Source organism: Pavona decussata, unplaced genomic scaffold (genome assembly GCF_977016875.1).
Source record: "Pavona decussata unplaced genomic scaffold, jaPavDecu1.1 SCAFFOLD_90, whole genome shotgun sequence".
Classification (NCBI taxonomy): Eukaryota; Metazoa; Cnidaria; class Anthozoa; order Scleractinia; family Agariciidae; genus Pavona; species Pavona decussata.
Window position 1 is genome coordinate 10,001 of NW_028145507.1, and position 25,000 is coordinate 35,000.

The window sequence follows — 25,000 nt, forward strand, 5'->3', positions numbered from 1 at the left end:
AAATGGAGGCCAGCACAGTAAACTGGGCGATGTGATGAGCAAACTGGTGTTTGATGCGATTGGCAAATACATTCATCCGACTCGATATCGTCAGATTGTAGAAACGCAAAGTCTTAATCAATTGACCAGTAGTGAGCAGAAAATTTTGTCAGAGGACCAGAAACACAGTTCTGCCGTGGCAAAAATCCACTATCAAAAGCAGCGACCGCGCGAAGTTGCTGTCAAGGGCCACGAGTGTCTACAAAAACTTCAAGGAAGCAAGGGTTCAGAGGTGGACGAGGATGTTCACGCTAGATTTGGCGTTTCAAAGTCAGCCTCTACAACGTCAGTTAAAAATGCTGATATGGAAATTCCTCCCCAACCGACAACGGATGATCCGCCCATTGAGCACTTGCGCAGTCAGAGAAAACTTCGTCGCGTATTGAAATTCACGTCTAACAAGGACGATTTTCTCAAGAAGGGAATGGATAGGCACGGATTTGTACAGTGGACGGCTATTCTGAGAGATCCTGACTTTACGTTTTCTCTGAAGAAAAGGGCTGGACTCAAATTTTCTTCGGGGCGATGCACCTAAACTGAACAATTTCCTAAACTTCGAGATCCGTTTGTTTTGCATATTTGATACAATGGGTCCTCTGTATAACGAACGATGTTCTTTAGCCCGACCTTTTAAGATGTATGGAACAGAAACTCGACATAACGAACCAATTTCCCTGTTCCCTTGGCACTTTGCTAAGTCGAGGTTCCACTGTACGTAAAAAAGCTGATCGTCCTTTGTCAGTGAAATATAGATTACAATACTGACCAGACTCATTTCATAAGTTGCTGTTGCAATTTTATTCACACTCAAGAGGCCTTATCAGTTTAAGGAATTTGAAAGCGGCCAAACAATCAGAAAAAGGAAAAGAAAGTTACCTTCTTGGTAATAATTACTTTAATCGTTCTCCTTTAATCCTTCTCCAATTATTAACATTGCTTTGTCCGTTATGCATTTGTCACACTGTCCTACTACAACACTACACTCAATCAGAATCTATGAATCGCCCTCTCTTTGCTGGAGAAAGGGGAAACACGGGTGATGGTGGACAGACAGGTTGGCAGTCTATGTGCGGCACGTATGTCGGTGTCCTTGGTGTTACAAATAAATCGGCTTCCTCTTCATCTTCGGCTTTGCTTTGACTGCTTCTGGGCGTACTGGCGAAACTCTGGATCACCAGGGCGTGTATTACTGGCATGGGCGAAAACACGTCGCGGATCAAATTCACGCATGAAGAATTCACCAGCTGGTTGCTTAGACACAGCCTCTTGCGTTCCTCCACAGCACCTGGTAACTTGAGTGTACCGTGTCGCTCGTGGTAACTGCGGAGCTTGTCGCAATTTATCTCCAGTAGACTTTTCATTACCTGCCGCTCTTCCTCGTCCCTTGGTTGTACCATTCGTGTGCTTTGCTCTGCCATGTCCTTCTCCATTTGGAACAGCCACGGATTTGAAAACGCTTTCCTGATCTTTTCCTGCTCCTCACGGTGTTGTTTCTCCTGACGTTGTTTTTGTCTCGCTTCAATGACCTTCTCTCGTTCTCGTTCCAAGCAAGCAGGAAGTGGTTCATCGGGATCTGTGACAAGTTGGCTCACTTCTGATTGATCTGCAACACCCAGGTCCACCAACATAGCTCTACGGTGGGCCAGGCGATGATTCCGTACGGTCTTGGTCAAACGCTTTTTGGCTTTTCGGGTCTCCTCCGTGTTTGTAAGCAACATCTCAAGGTGCCGTTGCCTTAAACTTCCTTCACTGGCTTTTGCATGTTCCGAACGCAACGCCTCTATGGGATCTGCATCACTATCTTCTGTAATGTCTGTGTCGCCTTCCGAGGAGGACTGAGTCGCCCGAACGCTTGCTTGGCTGTACTGAGGCTAAGGCTCGACTTCTTCATCAATTAAAGAAACCGTTAAGATGTTTTTCAGGTCATCTTCTGGTAAACCGTGTTCGTGGATAACGGGCTCGAGCGCGGCACTGCCCTCATTATTGCCCACGATCTTCTGTGCCCATGCAATGCAATCCATGGCATGTTGCTTCAGCCACTCATTTGCTTCTGGATTCACGTTAGGCAGCGGACGTTTGAAATAGTACTTATGTAACCTTTTACCCATTGCTTCGTTGTGAGCCACTCCAAAATCCAGCTCTGTCTGATAAGTGATGTACATTGATGCGCTGCAATGAAACCCTTCGGCCTTCTTCCACTTGACGTCGTGAGACGTGAAGCTCCCTTGGCACTATATTTTCCAGTCATCTACTTCCAGAAGGCCAGAAAATGCCTCATCAAGCAAGATTATCTCCGTGGAGCTGTCAATCATGGCTTTATTGAAGTTTTTCTGCTTCGTTACCCGTGCAATCCGGTTGAAGGGGACTAACTGGAAGACTGGTGCAAATAGACTGGTCTTTCTTTTCTGTTCTATCGGTTCGGGATCTTTCAATCTGTCGAAGCCCACAAATGCTCGTGGAGTTATGAGGCCTTTCTGTTTAAAAGAGCAAACTCAAAATATTTAGCTGTGGTTCACGTGGAGTGGATGTGGCCCTTGTTACAAAGAACCGCAACATTTGTTTAAACCATTTAGATCACAGGTGCTTTTTAACCCTTTCGGATCTTAAAAGCTAATTCTCCTAACTGATCACGATACATGTCTCTGTTGGCTAGTCCTGAGAATTTGTTATTTTAACAATTTTAAAAAATTAAAACAATTTACAAAATTATTAGCACCATTGAATATTTTACAATCGCCTCACCTGCGATTCTGAAATCATCCCATGGACAAATGATCCGGCAGAAAAGCTCCAAAACCAGCCGCCGCGTACCTCAATGAGGTCTCTGTTGATCTTCAGCTGTGGGATCACTGAACTTTCTGGCCCTCTCAGAATGGGTAAAACCCTCTGCATATGCTGTAGAAGGCGATCTTTGAAAGTGGCGTTTCCCATCAAGTTGTTAAGGAAGGTTTTCATGCTGCAGAGATGGTGAAAAGTGAACTGAGATTAAGCTGCCATCTTGTATATCTCACCGCGATAGATTGCATAATTGAGTTTTCTCAGGATAAGTTGTATATCGTTGCAAAGGACTGTTATTTGGCATGATAGTGGTTTGTGCGGAGCCTCCTCTGACCATGTTGGCTGTGATGTACTATTGGGTAAATTCATATCCAACCCAAAGGTGTCTAACAGTAGCCCAGCACGTCGTAATTCTTTGACAGATGACGTCATCATCGGTTTGAAGTTTTCTAGGACTACACAAAGACGGAGGACATTTTCCGACGGGGATGACTCTTGAGACTGGCTGTACATATCAAGTTCACCTTGAAGAGACCTGGAAATAAAACAAACAATTTTTAATGCTTAACAGGTGACAATGAACACAGAAAGAACAAAAGACAAAAGAACAAAATCCTTTGGAATCGAAGCTACGTTGATGGGTATTTGATATTGACAACTGAATTAACAGCAATGTTTGCCTTGGTGACTAATGCTGCACTCTGTATTTTGTTGAAAAGTGCCTGGTAATTAGTGGTTATTCACATGATTAAAGTAACAGTCATTTACTCACCTAAGGCAGTGTTGATATGATGACTCTACTAATTGCATTACACAAGGGTTTTTATGATCCTTCAACACTTGACATAGAACATTTAGGGTTTGAGTGCTTCGTTTTTGCGATGCTCTGGATGAGTAAAATTCCAGGCCACAACTACCAACTGCTCTTTGGATTTTTGGTGAATTTATAGGTGCACCATTACTTGTCTGACACGCCACCCAGTACGATATGGCCGGATATGTTCGCTTGCCCGGTGATGACAATTGAGAAGCGTTGATGGTAGTCTCGTCGTTAGAATCGTCATTTTCGTGGTTTTCTTGTGACTTTCTGTTAGCCTTTCGCTTCTTACTGTCCCTTTTCGAGGTACTGATAGCCGAGAAGAAAAAGCAAACCTCACGCAACTTGGACAAAGTTGAGTCACACTCGTCCCGTTTGTCACATATCTAGTTCCACGCATTTTCGATTTCCTCGTCGTCAACCCGCCAAACGCATTTGAACGCAACCACAGAACACAGTTTTTCTATCCTTGCGACGACTTCGCATTCGGCCTTATCTCTAATAGCTTTGCTATTTAGCTGAGAGCAAGGTCTGCTCATCTTGCTACGTCGAGCAATTGAAATGGGCCGTTTTGAAGTTTTCTGCCTTTAAATACGAACCAAGCACAAGATCATCAACCAATCAGAGCGAATAAAAACACCTCAAGGGGATAAAAACATGTAAGAGAAAGGTGACGAAAAGTTAAAGAAAAAAATGAACAATTGTCAAAATTAGCCGAATGCCGGGTGACAGTGTACCGTAAATGGCCGTAATTAAATCGTGAATGCCACATAGTTTACGCTAAATACGGTAAAATAGGTAAACACGCCACTACCAAATAAAGTGTATGCAGTGTGCCCAACTAGCAACTGATGTAGATTACCGGGCTTAACGTATTTGACATGTATAGAGTGAATGTGTTAAACGTGGTAAAACATTTAATACTCCAGCAACTAGATCAATTGCATGCAGTGTTCTCAAGAAACAGTTGATATGACTTTGAATAACTTGCTGGAGTGTTTACCGGGTGTAACGTCTATGAAGTTAGTTTATTATTTAATACTTCTACCGCACATGTCGTACTTAACGCAACGTGAATGAGTTTTCATCAGTTTTCAACGTGTTTACCGGGCTTAGCGTATTCAGCGTATATAGAATGAATACTGATACTAACACTGGTAACAGCAGTGTATTGTTATTATCATTATTATTATATATTATTGGCGTGTATACCGGGTTTAGCGTATTTAGCGTGTATTGTTATTATTATTATTATTATTATTATTATTATTATTATTATTGTTGTTGTTGTTGTTGTTGTTGTTGTTATTATTATTATTATTATTATTATTATTATTATTATTATTATTAATATGAATATTTTTTATGATGTAATAATAATAATAATAATAATAATAATAATAATAATAATAATAATAATGAAAACAATACACGCTAAATACGCTTAACCCGGTATACACGCCAGTAATAATAATAACAACAATACACTGCTGTTACCAGTGTTAGTATCAGTATTCACTCTATATACGCTGAATACGCTGAACCCGGTAAACATGCCGACAGCAAACAGAACGGTAGTCGTTGTTGTTACTTGAGTATAGCAGTGTTAATAGCAAGTGTAAAAGTGGACACAGTTAATGTGTTCGTTCGATGCACGCTAAACACACCAAACCTAATATACACGCCAAAAGCACTTTCAAAGTTAACCAGTCGCAGAGGTGTAGCGGGTGGAGTTATTGATCTATTTATGGTTTGTGGGTTGGATGTGCTTAATCGGAAATGAGATCAACTGTGTGTGTTACAGTCCATGATCTCATGAACTTTTGCTCTTTATTTACAAGTCAAGTGTATAGCGTGTTTGCGGTGTCAAGCGTATTTGGAAAGAATAATGCTGCATGGCAAAGTTAAATAAGGCCGTTAACAGGCAAAAGCCTGCTTTGCGCAGAAATGCAAAAGGAACAAGAACTTTTGGGAAACGATCCATACTCCTTCCTTCCCCTCATTTGTTCCTTACTCTTCCTTCCTTCCTTCCTTCCTTCCTTCCTTCCTTCCTTCCTTCCTTCTTTCCTTTCTTCCTCCCCTTATTTCTTCTTTCCTTCCGTCCTTCATTTCTTCCTTCCTTCATCCCTCCCTTCCTTCTTTCCTTCCTTCCTTCCTTCCTTCCTACCTTTTTTATTTATTCCTTATGCGAGACTTCCTTGTGAAAGCTTTAACTTACGTTATTGTCACGGGTTATTGCTCTTTGGTACACCACGTATTCTTGTCCATTCTCAAGTTTTTTGTTCATGTACTCTTTGTATGGCTGTTCATTACCCACAGTAAATTTCCAGGATGTCACGTGTACTGGAACATTATCGATCTCAGCAGCAATGTAGAAATTCAGTTTCTCTACGGAGGCACTGTTTAATCTTTCGGCATAGTCATCTGGGAGCTTTTCAACACCGTCTGTAACTTTCAGGACTATAACCTGATAAGAACTAAAAGTAGGAAAAAACAGTGTTTGTATGAAAAAGAAGGATATTCCAAGGTAATAAGCCCTATCTAGGCTTTTTTTTTTTGTCTTCTGGTGCTGGCGGGGAACGCATTTCCCCCCTCCCCCCTCCTCCATAACTTCGCAAGTGCAAAAGCTATGACAGTGAGACTTGGAGGGTAGGTAGTACGTCCTAAGATCCTTCCTTTCAGGTTCGCAACGTGAATTTATGACGTTATATGACGTATGTCATTATTGCGAAATGGCGGACATCTTGTATTTCTGGATTTTCCCAAAACTTTAGGAAAGTGTCGAAATTGAACGAAACGTAATCAAAACCAATGAAGGAACACTACTGATATGAGCTAAGAACATTAAAGTTACGGCAAGAAAAGTAATATTTCTTCGTTAAAAAACAAATGATCTCCTATGTTATGAAAAACACTGCCTGTCAAAATTAGTTGCCATAGTAACATTAAATTGTTTTCAGATAAATTCCTAAACAATCCAGAAGTTTCAGGGCGTTTGCTCAAATGTTAAAATAAGTTATTGAGATTCAAATTTGCCGTGAGCACAATCTGACCACCCCTACTCCGGTCTAGATAGGGATAAGTTGTGATTATTCAAGGGAATATTCTGATTAGAACCATTAAAAAAATGTATTCACCTTGTATTTGCAGATGAATGAGTGGGTGAACGAATCAATCAATTAATCAATCAATCAGTCAATTAATCAATCAGATCTTCGCCATACACATTCAATTATAGAAAGTACCTGATGGGCCCGTTTCTTTGTTTTGCTGGCCAGAGCTGAATCACAGCACTTGACTCAGAAACACTTTCCACTGTTATTATCATAACATCTGGTGAAAGAGGATCTAGAGAAAAGGAATAAAATTGGACTTTCTGAAACAGACCGCAGATTCACCAGCGTTGAAAACGATCGCTTTAACATTTATTTTAAGTGAACGTCATACAGTAGATTACAGTGTGTCTAACGAGTAACGAGAAAATGATCTTAGAATTGTCTACTTCAATTATCCAAGTTACACCAATTCAATAACCCAAGGACCGTCGATTTATTATCAAGCTTCCCGTTCAAAGTCCATACGGAGGGACTAACGCACTAATAAGTGATCGGACCCGCTGGAGCGTGATGAAAAGGTGCTTAAACATGGCGGCCTGTTCTTTTATTTTATTTTGCCACACCACAAATATAATGAAAACAAAAAATAATAGAAATAGATTCAACAATGGCGAGGAGACCTAAAGGAAACTATGAAGCTTACATTAATTAGGTCTCCTCAATTATTGTTTTACGAGATGAGATCAAAAAAAGAAGATAAGAACATGACGACGGATACAATTACAATGTCAAACGGAGTCCTCCAGTCTCGGCGGCCTATAGACTTTTCTGTGCATGGAGGAAGATTTAGATTATCAAGAATGTACGGAGAACTGCCAGTCTCATGATTAAATAGCACAGTTTACAATTAATGTTGCCGATTGTTTGACAATTCAGCCTCGCAAACTGTATTCACTCGACTAAGTGGCCGTAGACAAACCAAGAACAGGGAAAACTCTAAGTCGACATCAAGGAGTGGGGAAGCAGGAGGCTCTGACTTTAGCATCCAGTGGAAGGTAAGCGGGAACTTGTCGGCGGCCCCAAAGGTATCTGCCGCTACTACACTTTACAATAAGGGTGTAAATTCAAAAAGAATTACGAGAATTTGTGCCGTCGTTCAGGTTCGTCTGATCGCTGATAAGGCATTATCACCGAATTTTAAAGCATAACATAAAATAAGGAGGTTAAACAGACACGTTTGATATTCTGAGTGGCCTGAAGATGTAAACACCTGCATACTTCATCAAGTTGCTGTATGCATGGTTTGGGGTCAAACCCCTTGTGGTGAAACTTTTATCTCAAAGCCCACGGTTCGACCCATAGGCCGGGCCCTCGCTATATGTTTAGCGTCCACCTCCGTGAATTTAAAATTATTAAAATGATTTAAATTTACCCTCTAGCTCTAGCAAACTTCATTTGTTAAAAGCATTTCGTTGAAATTTTTTCTGATTTTTTTTTTAATAATAAACAAATGCGGGTACCTGCCATCTTTATTTCCACATCTGATGTTAAAGGAGAACTATCTCCACATGCAGAGGTCGCATAAACCTTGAATTTGTAGAAAGTGCCTGGAAACAAACCGGTCACTGTGTATTGTGTCGATTTCCCTACACTTTTTGATTTAACATCTGAAAATGCTTTATCGTACCCCTTTGTTCCGTTGTAATTCACCTTATTAAAATAAAAAGAGTCACATATTAGTCTCAGAGACAAAGAAAGGAATCAGAAAACACTCCTGTGCAGAGGAGATGGCTATTTACCCTGACCTGACAATAGAGCAGGGGGGTCACGCTTAAGATGAGTTAACAGCTACCCTTCCGGACTATAAACGCCTCAAATACTATTTGTGGGTGATAATTTGTCCATCCGTATTCTGCAGGGATGATTCTACATATCGCAGTTATATATGTAAGCGACGACTTTAAAAGAGGATAAAGGGAGATGGCAATTTATTTTAAAAGAGTGTTCTCTACATGTGAACTGCAAAGCTTTATATACCTATTCAGGGACACTAAGCCTGCTTATGCTGTTCTCCTCAAAGAGGCTAACAGAAATCATGAAATTATCCGATCTTAAGTAACTCATCAACTAAAATGGAAGCATGAAAGAAAGAAACCCATGCTACGAAGAGACCAGCAGTTTGCTTTCTTTTGCAATTGAACCAGACTACTACAAACGCGAAACCTAGACCAGAACAAGAAGAGGCGCCCGACCTATCGATAGACTGTACTGCTTTTTCCAAACGAAATTAAGACAATACTAAGGTCCCGCTGAACCTTATTCATTGTTTATGTATTTATTTGAACACTATCCACGAATCGTCACGAGTAATTGCGAAAATACCATCCATACCAAATTTACACGGGTAATAACTATAATTCCATTAAAAAAGGTAAATTTGTATAGCGCATAATTCCATGACGAGATGATCAAGTGGGCTTAAGGAGGCTCGAGGCAGTTTTTTTGGACTTAGGGTGGAATTTTTGAAATTACAATCTCGCATACAAGATAAACTTCGATCTCCTTCATACTACATTATCATTTCAACATATGGTCAAAGTTAATTTTCTCATCGGTTTCCAAGCAACAGCTATTACCATAGCAACGAAAGCGCATGGCCTCTCATTTTAAACATTGTCGATTATCTCGAAATCTAGTCAGACACTTTATGACGAAACTTTAGGGATTTAAACTACTCAATCTAGACAACTTGTAGGCGAAATTAGAAAAAATTCTGTAAGAGCGTTTTCAAGTAAATAATGAATCAATTCTAATGGGGTGATTTTGTTTATTCCAGCACTTTTCGCCAATATCTCTGGCAAAATAAAACTTGACACTTTGTCTTTTCTGTTAAAAGGTCATTGCTCATGGCAAAACCATGCTAAATTTATATTGAGCTTCATGGGTGTCTCCGATTTTAAGATATTTATGTTTGAAAACAGTTAAAATAAAGTGCAGATGAATGAAAAAGTTTCTACTTTGAATAAATCGAGATATCTTTAAAATAGCCCGGCAGATTTTTCTGTTAAACTACAAGCGGTTAGAGTAACAATTCACGCAAGTTTTAGGCTCAAGAACCGAAACCGGTGTTAGATAAGAAGGTTGAATCTTGGTCAAGTTTCAGTCATTATGTCACTAAAACGCGGGGTCGGGGCCGGGGTTGGGGCCGTGGTCGGGGTCGGGGTCGGGGTCTCTTTTTTTTAATTTTTTTTAATTTTTTGTGGGTCAAATAAGGATTAAAGCCAATAAAAAAAAGTTAAGTCTCTAAAGCTTACTAGCTTAGGATAGGTCATCGGAGACAACACTCGATGCAGCCCCATATTCTGGCGGACATTAGTTCCGTGAATTGACTACCTTTTATTCTTCTAAGAAACGAAATAAGGCAAAAAATACAAGGTACGAGACAATATATTTCCTTGAACTAACAAATTCTTGAACTAGAATGTGTATGAACTTACTATGAACTTTCCATACATTTGTCTGTAAAGCGAACCAGCCGTGAACTGCTACTAAAAATAGTTCGCGGGAAAAAATACAGGAAAATGTATGGAAAGTTCAAAACATGACTGGACGCTTTTTGGCAGTTACATCCCTCCAATTTCTTTTCTTAAAATCCTTTTCCTTATGCCAAAAGTTTCCAATTCACGAATTTTTCAGCAGCAATGTCTTATGAAAATTATTTGACATCGGATTATTTCAAGCCTGTTTGCCAACTCGTCAAAATGGCGTCGAAAACCGTGATAAGGCCTATTTACATGTCAGTTTTGATATCGGCAATGAGATTTCAGAGTTCTCGTAGAAATGTCAAAAGTTTATTGACGGTATAAAACTATGAATTTTTCTTTACATTACAACACAAGTATTTCAAGAATAACAATTGTCTCTCAAGTATTTTGAATCTTTTTTTTGTCAGTTAATGCATCTTTTTCGGAAAGATTTCCAGAGAAATGTTCTACATTCCATTCAAATGCCGAGCTTTACAAAGGAATTCGAACGCACGTTTATTTCATTCTCGGAAATAATAGTCACGCGTGACATCGATTGACTGTTACAAACGAGCACGATCATGGAAGGCGGCGGTGGTGTTCATAGTAAGTTCATGCACATTCTAGTTCAAGAATTTGTTAGTTCAAGGAAATATATTGTCTCGTACCTTGTATTTTTTGCCTCATTTCGTTTCTTAGAAGAATAAAAGGTAGTCAATTCACGGAGCCAATATCCGCCAGAATGCGGAACTGCATCGAGTGTTGTCACCGATGACCTATTCTAAAGCTAAGCTTTAGAGACCTGACTTTTTTATATTGGCTTTAATCCTTATTTGACCCACAAATGACCTGTGATGTTGAAAATAAAAAAAAAAGAAAAAAAGAAAAAAAAGAGACCCTGACCCCGACCCCGACCCCGACCCCACGTTTTACTGACACCCAGTCATTATTCGCTTTTAATTCTCTGAACAAGAGTTTTATTTTGTTTGTCCCCGTCTATTCCACTACTATTCACGTGCTGTGAATATTTATGATTACGTGAAGTCGTGCAGAAGGTAAAATTTACATAAATATATGCTCCTGCTTCTCAAGTCTTCCATCGTAAATTTTACCTTTTGCACGACTACACGTTACGATAAATATTAAAAGCACGTGAATAGCAGTGAAATAGATCGGGACAAGCAAAATAAAATTCTTGTTCGGAGAAAGCAAATAACGACTGAAACTTGTCCAAGATTCAGCCTTCTTATCTAACACCAATTTCGGTTACTGAGCCTAAAACTTGCGTAGATATCGAAAAGAATTATTACTTTAACCGCTTGTAATTTAACAGAAAAATATGTGGGGGCATTTTAAAGATATCTCGATTTATGCAAAGTAGAAACTTTTTCATTCATCTGCGCTTTATTTTCACTGTTTTTAAACATAAATATCTTAAAATCGGAGACACCCATGAAGCTCAATATACATTTAGAATGTTTTCCTATGGGAAAGACCCTTAACAGAAAAGACAAAGTGTCAAGTTTTATTTTGCCAGAGATATTGGTGAAAAATGCTGGAATGAACAAAATCACCCCATAAAAATTGATTCATTATTTACTTGAAAACGCTCTTACAGAATTTTTTCTAATTTCCCCTACAATTTGTCTAGATTGAGTAGTTTAAATCCTTAAAGTTTCGTCATAAAGTGTCTGACTAGATTTCGAGATAATCGAAAATGTTTAAAATGAGAGGCTAAGCGCTTCCGTTGCTATGGTAATAGCTGTTGCTTGGAAACCGATGAGAAAATTAACTTTGACCATATGTTGAAATGATAATGTAGTATGAAGGAGATCGAAGTTTATCTTGTACGCGAGATTGTAATTTCAAAAATTCCACCGAAAGTCCAAAAAAACTGCCTCGAGCCTCCTTAAAGTGCCCCTAACCCTTCAATTTGTTTTCTTTTGGTAGATTTCCATATCTGTGAAGAACTCATTTTCGAAAAAAATTTTCAGAAATATTGAATCCTTTTTATTTTACGAGCGCTAAAAGTTACTGAAATTTTTAAATTTTTGCGCGCTTTAAGCCCCGCTGGACAAATTTTTGTCTCGTGGGCTCATTAGGAACGAGCCAATGAGAAGCGTCCGATATTTGACACTATCTTAGCTGTGACGTAAGAAAAGGACACCAGAAGGATTCAGAAGGAATCTTATGCATGCTGATTCCTTTCTCTACATTTCGAGAGTTGCTGCATCCAAAAACCACACATTTTTCAACCATTTTCTCTGTTTACAATCGAAGCATTACCGCGAATCTTCGGACATTTTTGCACGATGTCCTTTTCTTACGTCACGCTCCATATTTGGCCGAGTGGGGGACCAATGCGAACGATAGGTGAAAATATCGACAAGACTGCCTTCACCTCTAGCGCTCGTAAAAAAAAGGATTCAATATTTCTCAAAATATTTTTCGAAAATGAGTTCTTGAAAGATATGGAAATCTACCAAAAGAAAACAAATTGAAGGGTTAGGGGCACTTAAACAGTATTGGGACACTCCTCAGATCGAATTGTACCCTGACAAAAACCTCTTATAGCAAGGACGAGAACCAAGAACAATCTCAACCAAATGTGACACCGACCCGGGAATCGAAATCGAGCCACATTGTTGAGAGGCGAGTGCTCTCATCACTGTGCCATCCCTGCTCTCTCATTGCTACACCTTGAAATAGAAAAAATAAATGCCCGTGCCCTGGATTGTTATAAATTATCATATTACATTCACAGCTTCAGAAGATGCACGATGTTGAATACATTTTGACTCGCATGATTGTCGAACACGAAAAAACGACAACTTTGTGTCCAAGTTTTATAGTCGCGGATATAGAATTTCAGAGGATGATACACGAGGGAGATAAAGTCAGTGTACTCTATTGTGATATAAACTAATCGGAGTTTGTAAAAACAAATTTAAAAAAGAAAATCCACCCCTTCAAAGTCCAATCTTTACATTTTTACTCCTTTAGAAGCCAATAACTTTCAACGAGTCTTGAAATTGCAAAATTTGTTTCTATCAAATCATAAAAGAGATGATTTTCCACTTGATAATATAATCATTTAAACTACGACACTCGTCAAGCTGAAAACTTGGACACCAAAGCTGCTTTTCGGTAATTCCAACTTTAGTAGCTAAAAACACCATGGTAATGCACAATCAGGCAGCAAAACGACTATTGTGTTATAATTCCATCATCTGCCAACATCCCAACAAATTTTCCAACCAATCGACTTTAGAATTTCAGAGATGTGAAAGTTGAAGAGTAACACCTACCACAGAAATTTGGCTTATAAATATATTCATATGTAAGGGGTCCTGTGCGACTTTTAGAAGCTTTTCTTGATCTATTTTCCTTTGTACTCAGAGAACAGTTATTTAACGTTTCAATCTTTTAATTCTGGTGAACAAACAACTTTTTCTTACTGTATACTTGGTGACGTCGTCTGCCCTTACTGATGGCTTCTTCCATTTCAGTGTCGCTTCTGTTTTTCCAATGTCCATCGTCAACTCTCTGGGTGCTCCAGGTTCTGGTGACGAGAAGTACGTCTTTTCAGTTCATGATATTGAGTTTCAACTCACGCGAAGTGAGATATAAATTCATGAAATTGGCGTAAAGGAGTTATCCAATTTAAAGCTCGATTGAATATCACTTTTGGAAAAAGACAGGCACATAACTGCACACACAGGCTTATGTTTGACAGGCATTGAACTCAAATGGAGTTCGTTAAAAACCCAGTTGAGGGAAAGTTCATTTACGACCGACAAAATTGGCAGACGAACGTGTAGAGGAAAAAAGTCTAACAGCTGAGTCTGCTACATCTCTCTTGACGTTTACTTTCAGCTCGTTTAGATATACGATTATCCTTCGAAGTAACATCGATGTTCATTATTTGCAGCTGCAATGAAACGTAAACCTAACAATCCTCCTTGTTTGGATTTTGTTTAGTTCCTGGATATTTAAGAGAAACGTTGCATATTAAATTCTAGACAGGGTAAGTACCCTCAAGAGTAAAAGAGAGCTGGATACAAAATTAGTGAGATTTTTCCTTTAAAATTATCTGTTTTGGAAATTTTCCTTCATATTTTCCTTTATTGATGTCAATTAATTTCCTGTTCAATTTATTAATCTTCCAGAAATCAATCAAGATCTCAGAGGCGGTAGAGCGTTTTCAAACGTGGGAGGGGGGGGGGAGGCGGTCATCGTACACCAAGCCAAGTGCATATCGCTACTTAAATTTCCCAAAATGTCCTTTGCGTAAATCGTTGGCACAAGCAAACCTCTTTGCAATCTTAACAGTGTCCAGTGTGTCCGAAAGCGATTTGGGGCGATGCACAAGTAGGCAGTTTTTCAGACGATCCTGATTTATGGTGCTTCTTAGGCACTTCTTTAGTCGACGGAGGGCAGAAAATGTGCGTTCTGAAGTCGCCGAATCCCCAGGTAATGATTTGTGGACCTCTCCAAGTAGCGGTTTGGTGACAGGCGTTTGGTTGAAAGTTTCGCACGTGGTTCTTATTATTTCGCTAAGCGTGATCCTGATGAAATGACTTGTGAAAATATCACGAGACTGAATATTTTGTCAAACCATTTTTATCCTGCGCTAGCGATTTTTTCGGCACTGACACGAAAAGGGATGTGCTCCCCAATCCCTGTTCCGCCACCTATGAGATGGTGGATCCAGCATGGCTGCCGTACAAATTAATGACATCATATGACGTTATAGTTGACACGTGACTTATTTATCTCTTATAGCACACAATGGGCTTTTAATGATAATAAAGCAATGGTATTGCAACAGAACAAAAATCCATGTTTGTTGCAAGCAGCCTGCCCTCCTTATGGCACGGTGGGACATGAATTTGCTTCCATTCACAGTCGTCAATTTCGACTTGCCTCGTAACCAGGCACGCATGTGCAGTGTTTTACTGATCATTAATATAGCGGATACCTCAAATTGATCCGACGGCTTAGCATGAACTAGTTTGTCTAGGTACCATTTCAGATAACGATATCACAGCGTCGTTTCTATTGTGTATATTATTTGTTACACCATGTTGCTTTAGCGCAGTTCCTGAAGACAGGCTTGGGTTGCCCAGTGCACTTCCGCCAAATAAAAGGATCCACAAATTGTCTATTACTATCTAATAACCTTGAATACGGTAAAGTCAGACGGAAGTTAAATAGACGATGAAGGATGTCGAGGCCGGGCTTCTTTTATTTGCTAGACGATGGATTTAGAGGGAGACGTTTTAAATCTAAGTACAGAAAAAGTGGTAATTGCATTTACCTGACGTTTTCAAAATCAAGTAATTACCAGCGGGTCCAGGACCTGCTACAGTATAGGCTCGCACAGATATGTGGTATGTGGAACACATCTGTAATCCAGACAGGACCAAGAATGTTTTTGTCGTATTGTAGCTTTTGCTGGAGCCAAGAGATCGCTTTGATCTCATTTTACTAGATACTATGTCCGGCATTAGTTCATATACTTTAACTGTGCCATAACTTTTGTCTCTTGTTAGAGGAGCCCACGAAATGTTGAAAGTGGCTTCGTTCACTTCAAAGTAGGAAACGTTGTCTGGACCAGCTATGGGTGCTAATCAAGGGTATAAACAGATGTTATTAGTAAAAAAGGCACATGCTGTCTATTTTTGGAATGTTATTATGTTAAATATTTCTAGGCAATAGTAATTCTTCCTCCCTAACCCATGACACCAAATCAATAGCTATATATAGAGGGAAAAACTCATTAGTGCAAGTAATAATAATGACAATAATACATTCATTTAGATAGCGCTAAAATCACTACAATAGCAATAAGAACACTATTTCAACACTGGTACATTATAAAGATTACAACATTAAAATAAATACATTGAAAGGCGGAGCTAAAATTACATTCCATTGTTCTGACATAGATTAAAAGGGAAAAGAGAGAAAATATATATATAAGTGGAAAAATACATGAACATGCTACAGGCTATACGCCTGCCTGAATAAGTACGTTTTCAGGGCCCTGTAAAAACCTCTAAAAACCCAAGTAAACTTGTGCACCAAAAAAATGACCTTTTAGCTTGGAAAGGAAGGGGGAAATCTGGGAGGGAGGCTGTGCAGAGGGGAACAAGATGGAGGGTTTCCCGTACAAAATTCTCAAACAAGCTTCCAGTTGTGATAACGGATTGATATTTTTGTGTATTTGTTACTGTGCCTTGTTTATGGATTAAACTTTCTGATTATAATTTTTTTTCAGTGAAGTCTTCAAAACTGCATATTCCACTCTTAAAAGGAAAACCGTTTATCGCCATGTCTTCAATTGTTGAAACCGTTTATCGCCATGTCTTCAATTGTTGATACCGAGATCACGTTTGGTTGAATTTTATAATTAATTCTTACCATATTCACGGGTATCCACAGATATTGAATTGTTTGTCCCAGGTTTGATTGTCACTGCTCTGACGAAGAACTGATAGTTTATACCACCCAATACATCAACTACGTAACTAAACGTGTCTGGTCCAAAGGTCTCTGTGGTAACACTCTGCATATCTTCACTGTGCGTATAGAACAGAGTGTAACTCGTGATTTTTCCATTCTCAGAAACAGGCTTACTCCAGGTCAGATGTACTTTTGGACCATGTTGCACGTTAGGCGCTATGTCAGTGTGGTTGAGGAAGGCAGGAGCACTCGGAGCTAAAAAAAACAAACAGAACAAGGATCAACTGAAGGATGAATGACACTCTCGTATCAGCAAGTAAAGTGTAGAGCATTTTTTCGTGAGTATTACAAGCTCTTCAGTGTTGAGTTTCATAAAATTTGCTCAGACGTTTGAGCGACGTTATTGATGCACAGGGAGCGGATCATCAATAATAATCTTGCTTTTAAGATAATAAAGGGCCTCAAATTCTTTTTACAATCTAACTTACTTTCCTTCCGTTTAACCCTATCTAGACCGGGCTTTTCGTCTTCCGGGGCCGGAGGACAGGGGGTGGGCGGATTTCCCCTGCCCCCACCCTCAATAACTTCACAAGTATAAAAGCTATGACAATGACACTTGGAGGAAAGAAACTACAACTAAAGATGTGACGTTGTAAAATCATAATGATCGTCAAATGGAGGCCACCTTGGATCCGCCATCTTGGATATTTGGGTTTCCCCAAAACCGAGCGCCGAAATTGAACGAAACGTAATAAGCACCAATAAAGAAACACTTATTAATGGACTAAAAACATAAAAGTTACTGAAAGAAAACTAAGTTTTCTTCATTTTTTTTTTTTTTTTTTTTACAGTGGCGGTGATTTGCCTAAGCACCCACTCGTAGAATTCCAATCCGTACGTCGTTAGACTCGTGAGGGAAATGATCTGCTATGGTCTTTATAGTAGTTTATTATATGGCCGTGTCTCAATGGGACTGGAAACCGTCAAATTCCAGAACTTTATTGGCTAAAATCGGTATTGACTGCGGTCTAGACCGATCTTATTGTAACATTTGTCCGCAAAAAGTTACAAACAAAAAAAGAAAAAATGACTTGTTCCTGTTAATAATAAAAAATGGAAGAACCAGTAACCCAGAACGTGGAAGCAGGTAAAGAGAATGAACAAACGCTGCCAAATTTGAGTCCAGCCGAGGAAGCTACGAGCAAAGATGAAGTCGAAATTGAGACGTTTTTGCAAGGGCAGAAATCCAAAAACACTCAATGCAAGACTAAGAGCGACTTAAACACAGGGAAGAAATTTGGTGAGTCACTATAAGAGTCTAGAGCAATTGAAAACAATGAGCTCGACCTTCTTTTGTTCATTTTAATTTTTAACTCAGCTCGTAAACAAGATGGCACCGACTTCGAACCGGTGAAAACCGAAGTTTTCAACGCCACTTGCACAAAAAAGGAAGTCTGATCAACATTCTTGAGGATAACGAGTTCATTAAGTACAGAGAGGTTCTTACTCAGTGCCAAACGAAAGAACCTGGTTCGGCAAGGAAAAGGAACCCCCCCCTCTTCCCCCCCCCCCCCCCCAAATGAGAGAGCTAACTGAAACTGAAGAAGATGCACTGTTTGACCAGTTCGGTGTTCAGGATCCTAAATCATTACAAAGGGCTTTGAGGTGGTTTCTTTCCCTCCTTTTTGGCTCGAGGGCTCGAGATGAAAGCCGTAAGCTGTGTTGAGGTGGTGTAGGCTTGGCCAATGACCCAGAAACCGATTCTGTATACCTTGTGTGGAAGTCAGAAAGAGGCAGCAAAACACGTAACGGACAAGATGCTGGTTATCAAAGAGCCTGTGAACCGAAAGTGTATGCAAGCAAAAACAACTCAGGGTGTCCAGTTGAATTTCACAAAGCGTTTCGAAGCCATCGTTCCGAAACCATTTTAGATCCAGATGTTCCTTTTTTACCACGCCATAAATCACCGACAAAACCAAGAGACAAAGTATGATATCTGGACAGGCCCCTCGGAAAGAATGAAATTGGCAAGTTCCTCAAAGACGTCTTTACTTCAGCCAAACTCGATCGATGACACAAGCAAGCAGAAGGTTTTAATCACTCCGTTAGGAAGACCAGTGCTGGGCGACTCCTCAAAGCCGACGTTCGGCCAACGTTTGTTGCACAGTACACCTAAAAATTTGAAAGGCCTCGACAGCTACCATTCAACATCTCACAAGCGACAGCGAGAAATGTCTACTATCCTGAGTCGAAGATCGCAAGGCTGAGTGAGAACTGATTACTGAGCGATCGCAGCACAGACAGGAATTAAAATTTGTTGTCTTTTTGGTCGTGTTTTAGAAATTTTTCATTGAGCCTGTAGGAAAGAACGGTTATTTTGTCTTCATTCATTCAAGTTTGTACAAAGCTGTAGTTTGAACAGTTAATTTTTGTTCCGTTTGGACTGAAGACTAGTGACAGAAGTAAGCCAGATAAATGCTTGAGCCCGCGCAGGGGAACAAATATTTATTTTTTTCCTTTTGATTTCCTGTTTGATCTCACTGCGTTCGGTCTGTACTGGCGACCCCGGTCAAGATTCTCCCATACGGACCTTCCGCTAGGTTAATAAGATTTAAACAAAGTTAATGTAGACCATTGTTTTGTTACTTAATATTAATCTAACTACTATAAACGCCTTGTTAAGAGAGAGAACTGTATCTTGCATAACAAACAACAAGCTTTGACTAAGAGAGCAGATGTGGTAATTATTGGGATTTGAAATCGTGCAGACGTCTCTTCACCACCTTGGTAGCTTCAACTAGATACAGGACGGGATGGGATAATACTGATTCAAGGTATTTTAAATTGTCTACAATACCACTAACTGTTGATTTTACACTATAACCTAATCGTTCGACTAAATTGTAATTTTGACATTCAAAACCTCAAAAAAATGACATCTCTTTCAATTCTAGGGCGCTTTTTAGTATTGCATAATCGAAATTACAGCAAATATAGATTACTTCATGGAAAGTGCGCGCGTACGGTGTCTACGCACGAGCTGTTGACGTATCAGAAATCGAACGAGTGAGCGCAGCGAACGAGTGAGATTTCTGATACAAAACAACGAGTGCGTAAACACCGTACAAAGCACTTTCCATGAAGTAATTTGTTTATTTTATACATACTGAGATTTTTCCGTGCTGTGCAGGTATGGTAAACATGTACACTTAGCTCTCAAGTGTTTTATTGTTATAATGAAAGTACACGAAAATATCACGTTATTTCAAAAATGGGTTTTCGAGTGCTGTGATTGTCATACGTTTACTTGAAAGACCTCCTTTTTCCGCCATGGTTTTCATCAAACTGTTTAATTTTTCTGACCCATTTGCACTTGATTTAGACTACAGTTACCGTTCAGAATACTCTAAGTATTCAGTTCCGTCAGCTTTCATGTTAAGTTGCACGTCGCCCCAAGTCATCTACCGATGTTCTTCACAGCCTCTCAAGCCAAAATGTACCGAATTGAAAAGCCACACTGTGTTTGGCAAAGCTTCGGCATTTGAGATTCCGAGTAAATTCTTTTCGTAAAGGCATTTTATTGCTTGATCAAACGCAATGTCTTCGATAATATTATACTCGCTGAGTACTTGCGTAATTTTAAATACCGGTTGAACTCTTGAAAACAACCCTCGAAAGCTTGATGGTTCATAGTCTTGGCTATCTTTTCTTTTCGCACCAACAATGAATTCACTAACGTAGCGGTTGAGCTCTTCTGGTTAAATTTCTTCAATTTTTCTTTGTTCGTTTTTCTCCAGTAGAAATGCAGTAAGTAGCTTCACATCCCGCTGCGTTTTTGCACGAGTGTTTTTGTTTTCTTGGTCGGTAATATATTCTCCTCCGGATGGGTTTATCCAAAGGTTTGAACCTACTGTCATAACATTCAGCCACCAGTGCCAGAACATTCAGCCATCAGTAGTTGTTTATCAGAATGTTTTAAACTCGTCTAGAAATGTCCTGCGAAAAAGCCGAAATCCCGGCAAGCGAGAAATTTAGAGCCGTAGGAAAGCTAGCGCAATCGACAAAGATATGCCAAAGCTACCACGTTCATTCATTCATTCATTGAAACTGTTGATGCGTTTTGACAGCCGCTCTCTGATTGGACGAAACGGATTTCCCACGTGTGAGAAAGTCGTTTCGCTGTTGCCATTGGCTGCGAGAATTTCCGAACCGGGTTTTCAACAGATCAATTCTGTCTGTAAATATCAGTATGTATGAAATAAATAGTGTTCCTACCTAGACGATGAATGCACCCAAGCAAACTAAACCCGTTGACTCCAAGAGATTTGGCAACAGCTACGAGCTAACAATAGTTTAGGATACACGTGTGTTTGTTTGTTTGTTTGTTTGTTTGCTTGTTTGTTTTAAAGTTTCATTTTTAATTTTTTTTTTTTTGTAGAACAATTTAAATCCTTTGATAATTCCAATTTGGAGTCTACTGGTAGTAGCTGCCAAGATGCGCGGATGCTAGTAGAAGTTTGTGCAGCCACAGTAAAATTGGTTGGAGGTTGTGAAGGAACTGAGATTGATAAGAAGCTCATTAATTAATTAATGAAATGTGTTTGTCTATAATAGAGATGCAATAACGTGGATTGTTCACCCAGCGGTGATAAAGGATTGCAAAGTGCATCTTCCATATGTAGGTCTCTAACATTTGCAAACGTTTAAAGCCAGACGGAGGTCAGTTAGACTAAAAAAGGGAAATTAAGTCAGTGGCAGGCATTATCGGAAAAAAAAAAGAAATCGCAGTTCTCGCAACAGGGGAATCGGATTTGTTTTGTTTCGAATATACCTGTGCCACTAACTGAACAACACAGTAAAGCCTAGGGATGATCATAGTTTAAAAAGTTTCATCAAACAAACACACAAAAGGCGTTTTTCTTTGATAGAAGACGAATGCACCAAACCAAACAAGTTTCAGAAGGGAGGCTTTTCGTTTGTCTTCAAATCACAAAACAAACTACAAAAGATAACGAATGAGCAACACAGGTTTCATTTAACTTACCATCTTCGTTTGTTCTCTCGACTAATTTAGAACTTTTCGGTCCATCATCGGCAGAAGTGAAGGCCAACACTTGAAATTCATATTCTGTGTACATAAGAAGCCCAGTGACAGTTTTAGTAAAGGTGTTTCCATCGTTAATAAGTTCAGTGTTTTCTAATCCAGCGTAGCCTTTCTTTTTGTAGAACAGTTTAAATCCTCTGATAATTCCATTGTTGGAGTCCGCTGGTGGTAGCTTCCAGCTGGCCGTGATACTGGTGGAAGAGACTGCAGTCACAGTAAAGTTGTCAGGAGGTTGAAAAGGAACTGAAATGAAAAAGTGAAAGATTAGAATAAATTTATGCAAAATTTTTTATTTTGATATTTGCGGCCTTAGTTGTATGACTACTAGTCATTGCTGGTTGATGCATGGTTTCCCTTAAGTTAATCGTCGTTGGTTGGTCGTTCAAGTAAAAATCGAGTTCATACATGCCAGTCGCGGCCATTCGAATTTTAAACCGATATTATCTGGATTTTCCTCTTTTATTTACTGATTGGTGGTTAAAATGAGCTACGCTAAAGGAACGCAAGGTTAGCAAACTCCTTCTCTTATCCATTGCCGTACTACATGTAATCCGACAAAGAATGGTTCCATTAATTTTATGACCACACAGTAGCTACACGTGGACGTCAAAAATAGAAATCTTGCAGAAAGTTTTTCTCTGCCTCAGGTATTGTAGTGGGCATGGAAAAGGCATTAAACGGCAATTATTCATGGATCTTCCTCTGATGGTAATGTATCCTGCTCGCACACTTGGTTAACATTCTATTTTTAAGCTAGGGATACTATGCTGTTGTTTCTCCATTCTCGTCTTATTGCTGTATTGAATGGGTGAACACATATCCAACTAATGTTAACCCATTATATGTGCTGCAAAGGAAAGCTATTTGGCACATTTTTTTCTTTTTTCAAATTTATTGCTCAGTCTGCTTCAATCTTGGCTCAGTTAAATTCGCTCAATTGCCAGATACAATCTGATTTCATACAGTGTACATTTTCCTCCCAATTATAGTAAGCACAGTGCTCGCTTTGCTACTCGATCAACTTTTTGTTTCGCTCAAGTTCGCACTAGTTACGGATTATTGGATTCCTGTTACCAGCTATCTTGTTGAAATCACAATTAATAGTAATTTCTTTGTTTTTATTAGAAATAAATTGTTGTTATTTTTGTTGTTGATGATCCGAACAATTTTTCCGTTTTCGAGAGACCACGCCATACGTTAAAGGAAATGAAAACGTCAGTTCGATGTTGACGTTAAATCTTGTCAGTCAGAATTCAATAATTATAGGATATGGAAACAACAAATAGGAGAAGATACCTTGTGGATATTTCAAATATCCAATTTGTTAGTTCATGCGGCTATTTTAGCATGATGAAAAGTAAAGACTACGAATTTCCCGAAAATCAACCCGTTCACTGGCGACGCGTCTATAACTGTCCCTTTCAAGTTAATACACCAAGTGCACGAAAATGATCTCATCACCTTCCATTCCAAACTTAAATGCGAAGGCGGATAGCAACCACCACTTTCTTAATAAAAATTGGAATAAAAGATTCAGACAGAAAACTTAAACTTTAGATTCAGATTTTAATCTGAACTCTGCAATCGCTCTAGGATTGAGGCCGGTTTCTCCAAAAGTCATGGGGCTCATAAATCTCTGTCTGCTAATTGCAAGATATTTCATTTGGCAAAGTAAACTCAATAAATGCAACCCAGATCTAAGAGGCTACCTAAGCCTATAAAAAACCATACAAAATCTAGATCTTTAGTGGAATAAGCAAGCGTCAACTAAAAAAAATATGGGAACCTTTGAATAAATGGATATGTAGACACCACAAACCACTCTCACTTCTTTGTTATATCATTTCTCTAACACGCTACCATAGAACGAAAGTAACTCATATATATTTTTTGCCAAATATGCATTTCATTTTATTTTGTCTGTACCAGGTAATTTGTAATTTTTTCTTGTATATGCTATAATCTTTTCATTGAAAATATAATTTGTGTTTAAAAGGGGTATGTATAGCAATGTAAAGCATTGTAAATATTGTAATTGTCGTAAGTAGCGTGAGTGTGTTCAGTATGGTAATGTAGTTTTTTTGTGCCATTTAAGACTAATAACAATTTATCATTAAAAGAAAAACAGCTATAGGCCTTTTGTTGTGCACATTTTCTTCTTAATTTAAAACGAAAGAAAAGATAAAAAAAAAACAAATCCAAAGAAGTTCATTAACGTCAATTTCAGCATTGATGCGATCGCGCATGTTGTAACAATTTTCGCAGACTCAATGTTCCTAAAAAGTAAAACTAGAACAAAAAAAACGAGAAAACTATTTAAATCTTGACCAATAGAGTAATTAAGTCACCTGTAGGTTTAAGTACTCCGTACACTTCTACTCTCAGAGCCTTTCTACCATTATGTTCAGTTGGCACAAACCGGATGAATCTCGCCCTCCAACTGTTCGTAAGATTGTGTTTTACTATGTCGTTTCTCCCATCATTTCCATTGAAGATCTGTAAAACAACAACAAAAATGCTAAGAAAGGTTTTTCTTCAACCGCGCTTAATCATTCAATAAAGTCAGACCAATCAAGGAACTTAGAGTTAATATTAGATCTTATCAGCCTACCGACGAAGTAATAAATTATTGTTAATTATTGTTAATGTAGTGTTTTGGAATTTCCTATAGGTGCTCAAACTTTAAGTTTTCTTTATTTGTTTTATCCTGTATGTTTCAGGTTTATGCCAAGAGGCTGCTCCATGTCTAGAAACTGATTCATTTTAATTTTGCTTCAGTTCAGCTGTTTTTTTCTTATTCACAACACTACTCAAAGTCTAGATTAAAAAATACCACGTACCGAACCAATCATATTATTAGTTATAAACGCTGTTTTCTATTTTTTGTTTTTTGTTATTATTATGGCAGTAAAAACTTCTGGATGCCCAGATATCTTAAACAATGATTGGGCGGCCAGCCGTAGCCAATCAATGTAACGACCAAAGTCCATACAATTAAACTCCGAACTCCTAATCATAAAACTCTTAGTGATTAAATTCTAAAACTTTTAACCATCCATGAAATCCTTAATCTAAATACTAAAAGGTCTGTTCCTCACGATGAAAACACTTAAAAAAAATAAAAAAAATAAAAGTATAATAAAACGCCTAATGTCCATTATTTTAAAAGCAAAGCGCCTGGCAATATTGAGTGAGCTTGTGATAACTGATTTCT

General features: G+C 38.8%; 2 protein-coding genes across 2 annotated transcripts in view; one reads left to right on the top strand and one right to left on the bottom strand.

The window, feature by feature from the left end:
• Nucleotides 1–828, top strand: part of LOC146474275 (uncharacterized) — a 1,034-nt gene extending 206 nt beyond the window's left edge. The window contains exon 1 of the mRNA XM_085117164.1: nucleotides 1–828. This exon is cut by the window's left edge and continues 206 nt beyond it. Coding sequence (XP_084973290.1) covers nucleotides 1–574 — 574 coding nt within the window. The 3' untranslated portion in view covers nucleotides 575–828.
• LOC146474274 (uncharacterized) overlaps nucleotides 1–25,000 on the bottom strand; it is a 73,314-nt gene that overhangs the window by 2,544 nt on the left and 45,770 nt on the right. The window contains exons 9-16 of the mRNA XM_085117161.1: nucleotides 24,135–24,282; nucleotides 21,727–22,029; nucleotides 16,641–16,937; nucleotides 15,535–15,843; nucleotides 13,673–13,776; nucleotides 8,211–8,400; nucleotides 6,880–6,982; nucleotides 5,853–6,111 (exon numbers count right to left, since the gene is read on the bottom strand). Of these exons, the coding sequence (XP_084973287.1) occupies nucleotides 5,853–6,111; nucleotides 6,880–6,982; nucleotides 8,211–8,400; nucleotides 13,673–13,776; nucleotides 15,535–15,843; nucleotides 16,641–16,937; nucleotides 21,727–22,029; nucleotides 24,135–24,282 (1,713 nt within the window). The remainder of the gene's footprint in view (nucleotides 1–5,852; nucleotides 6,112–6,879; nucleotides 6,983–8,210; nucleotides 8,401–13,672; nucleotides 13,777–15,534; nucleotides 15,844–16,640; nucleotides 16,938–21,726; nucleotides 22,030–24,134; nucleotides 24,283–25,000) is intronic.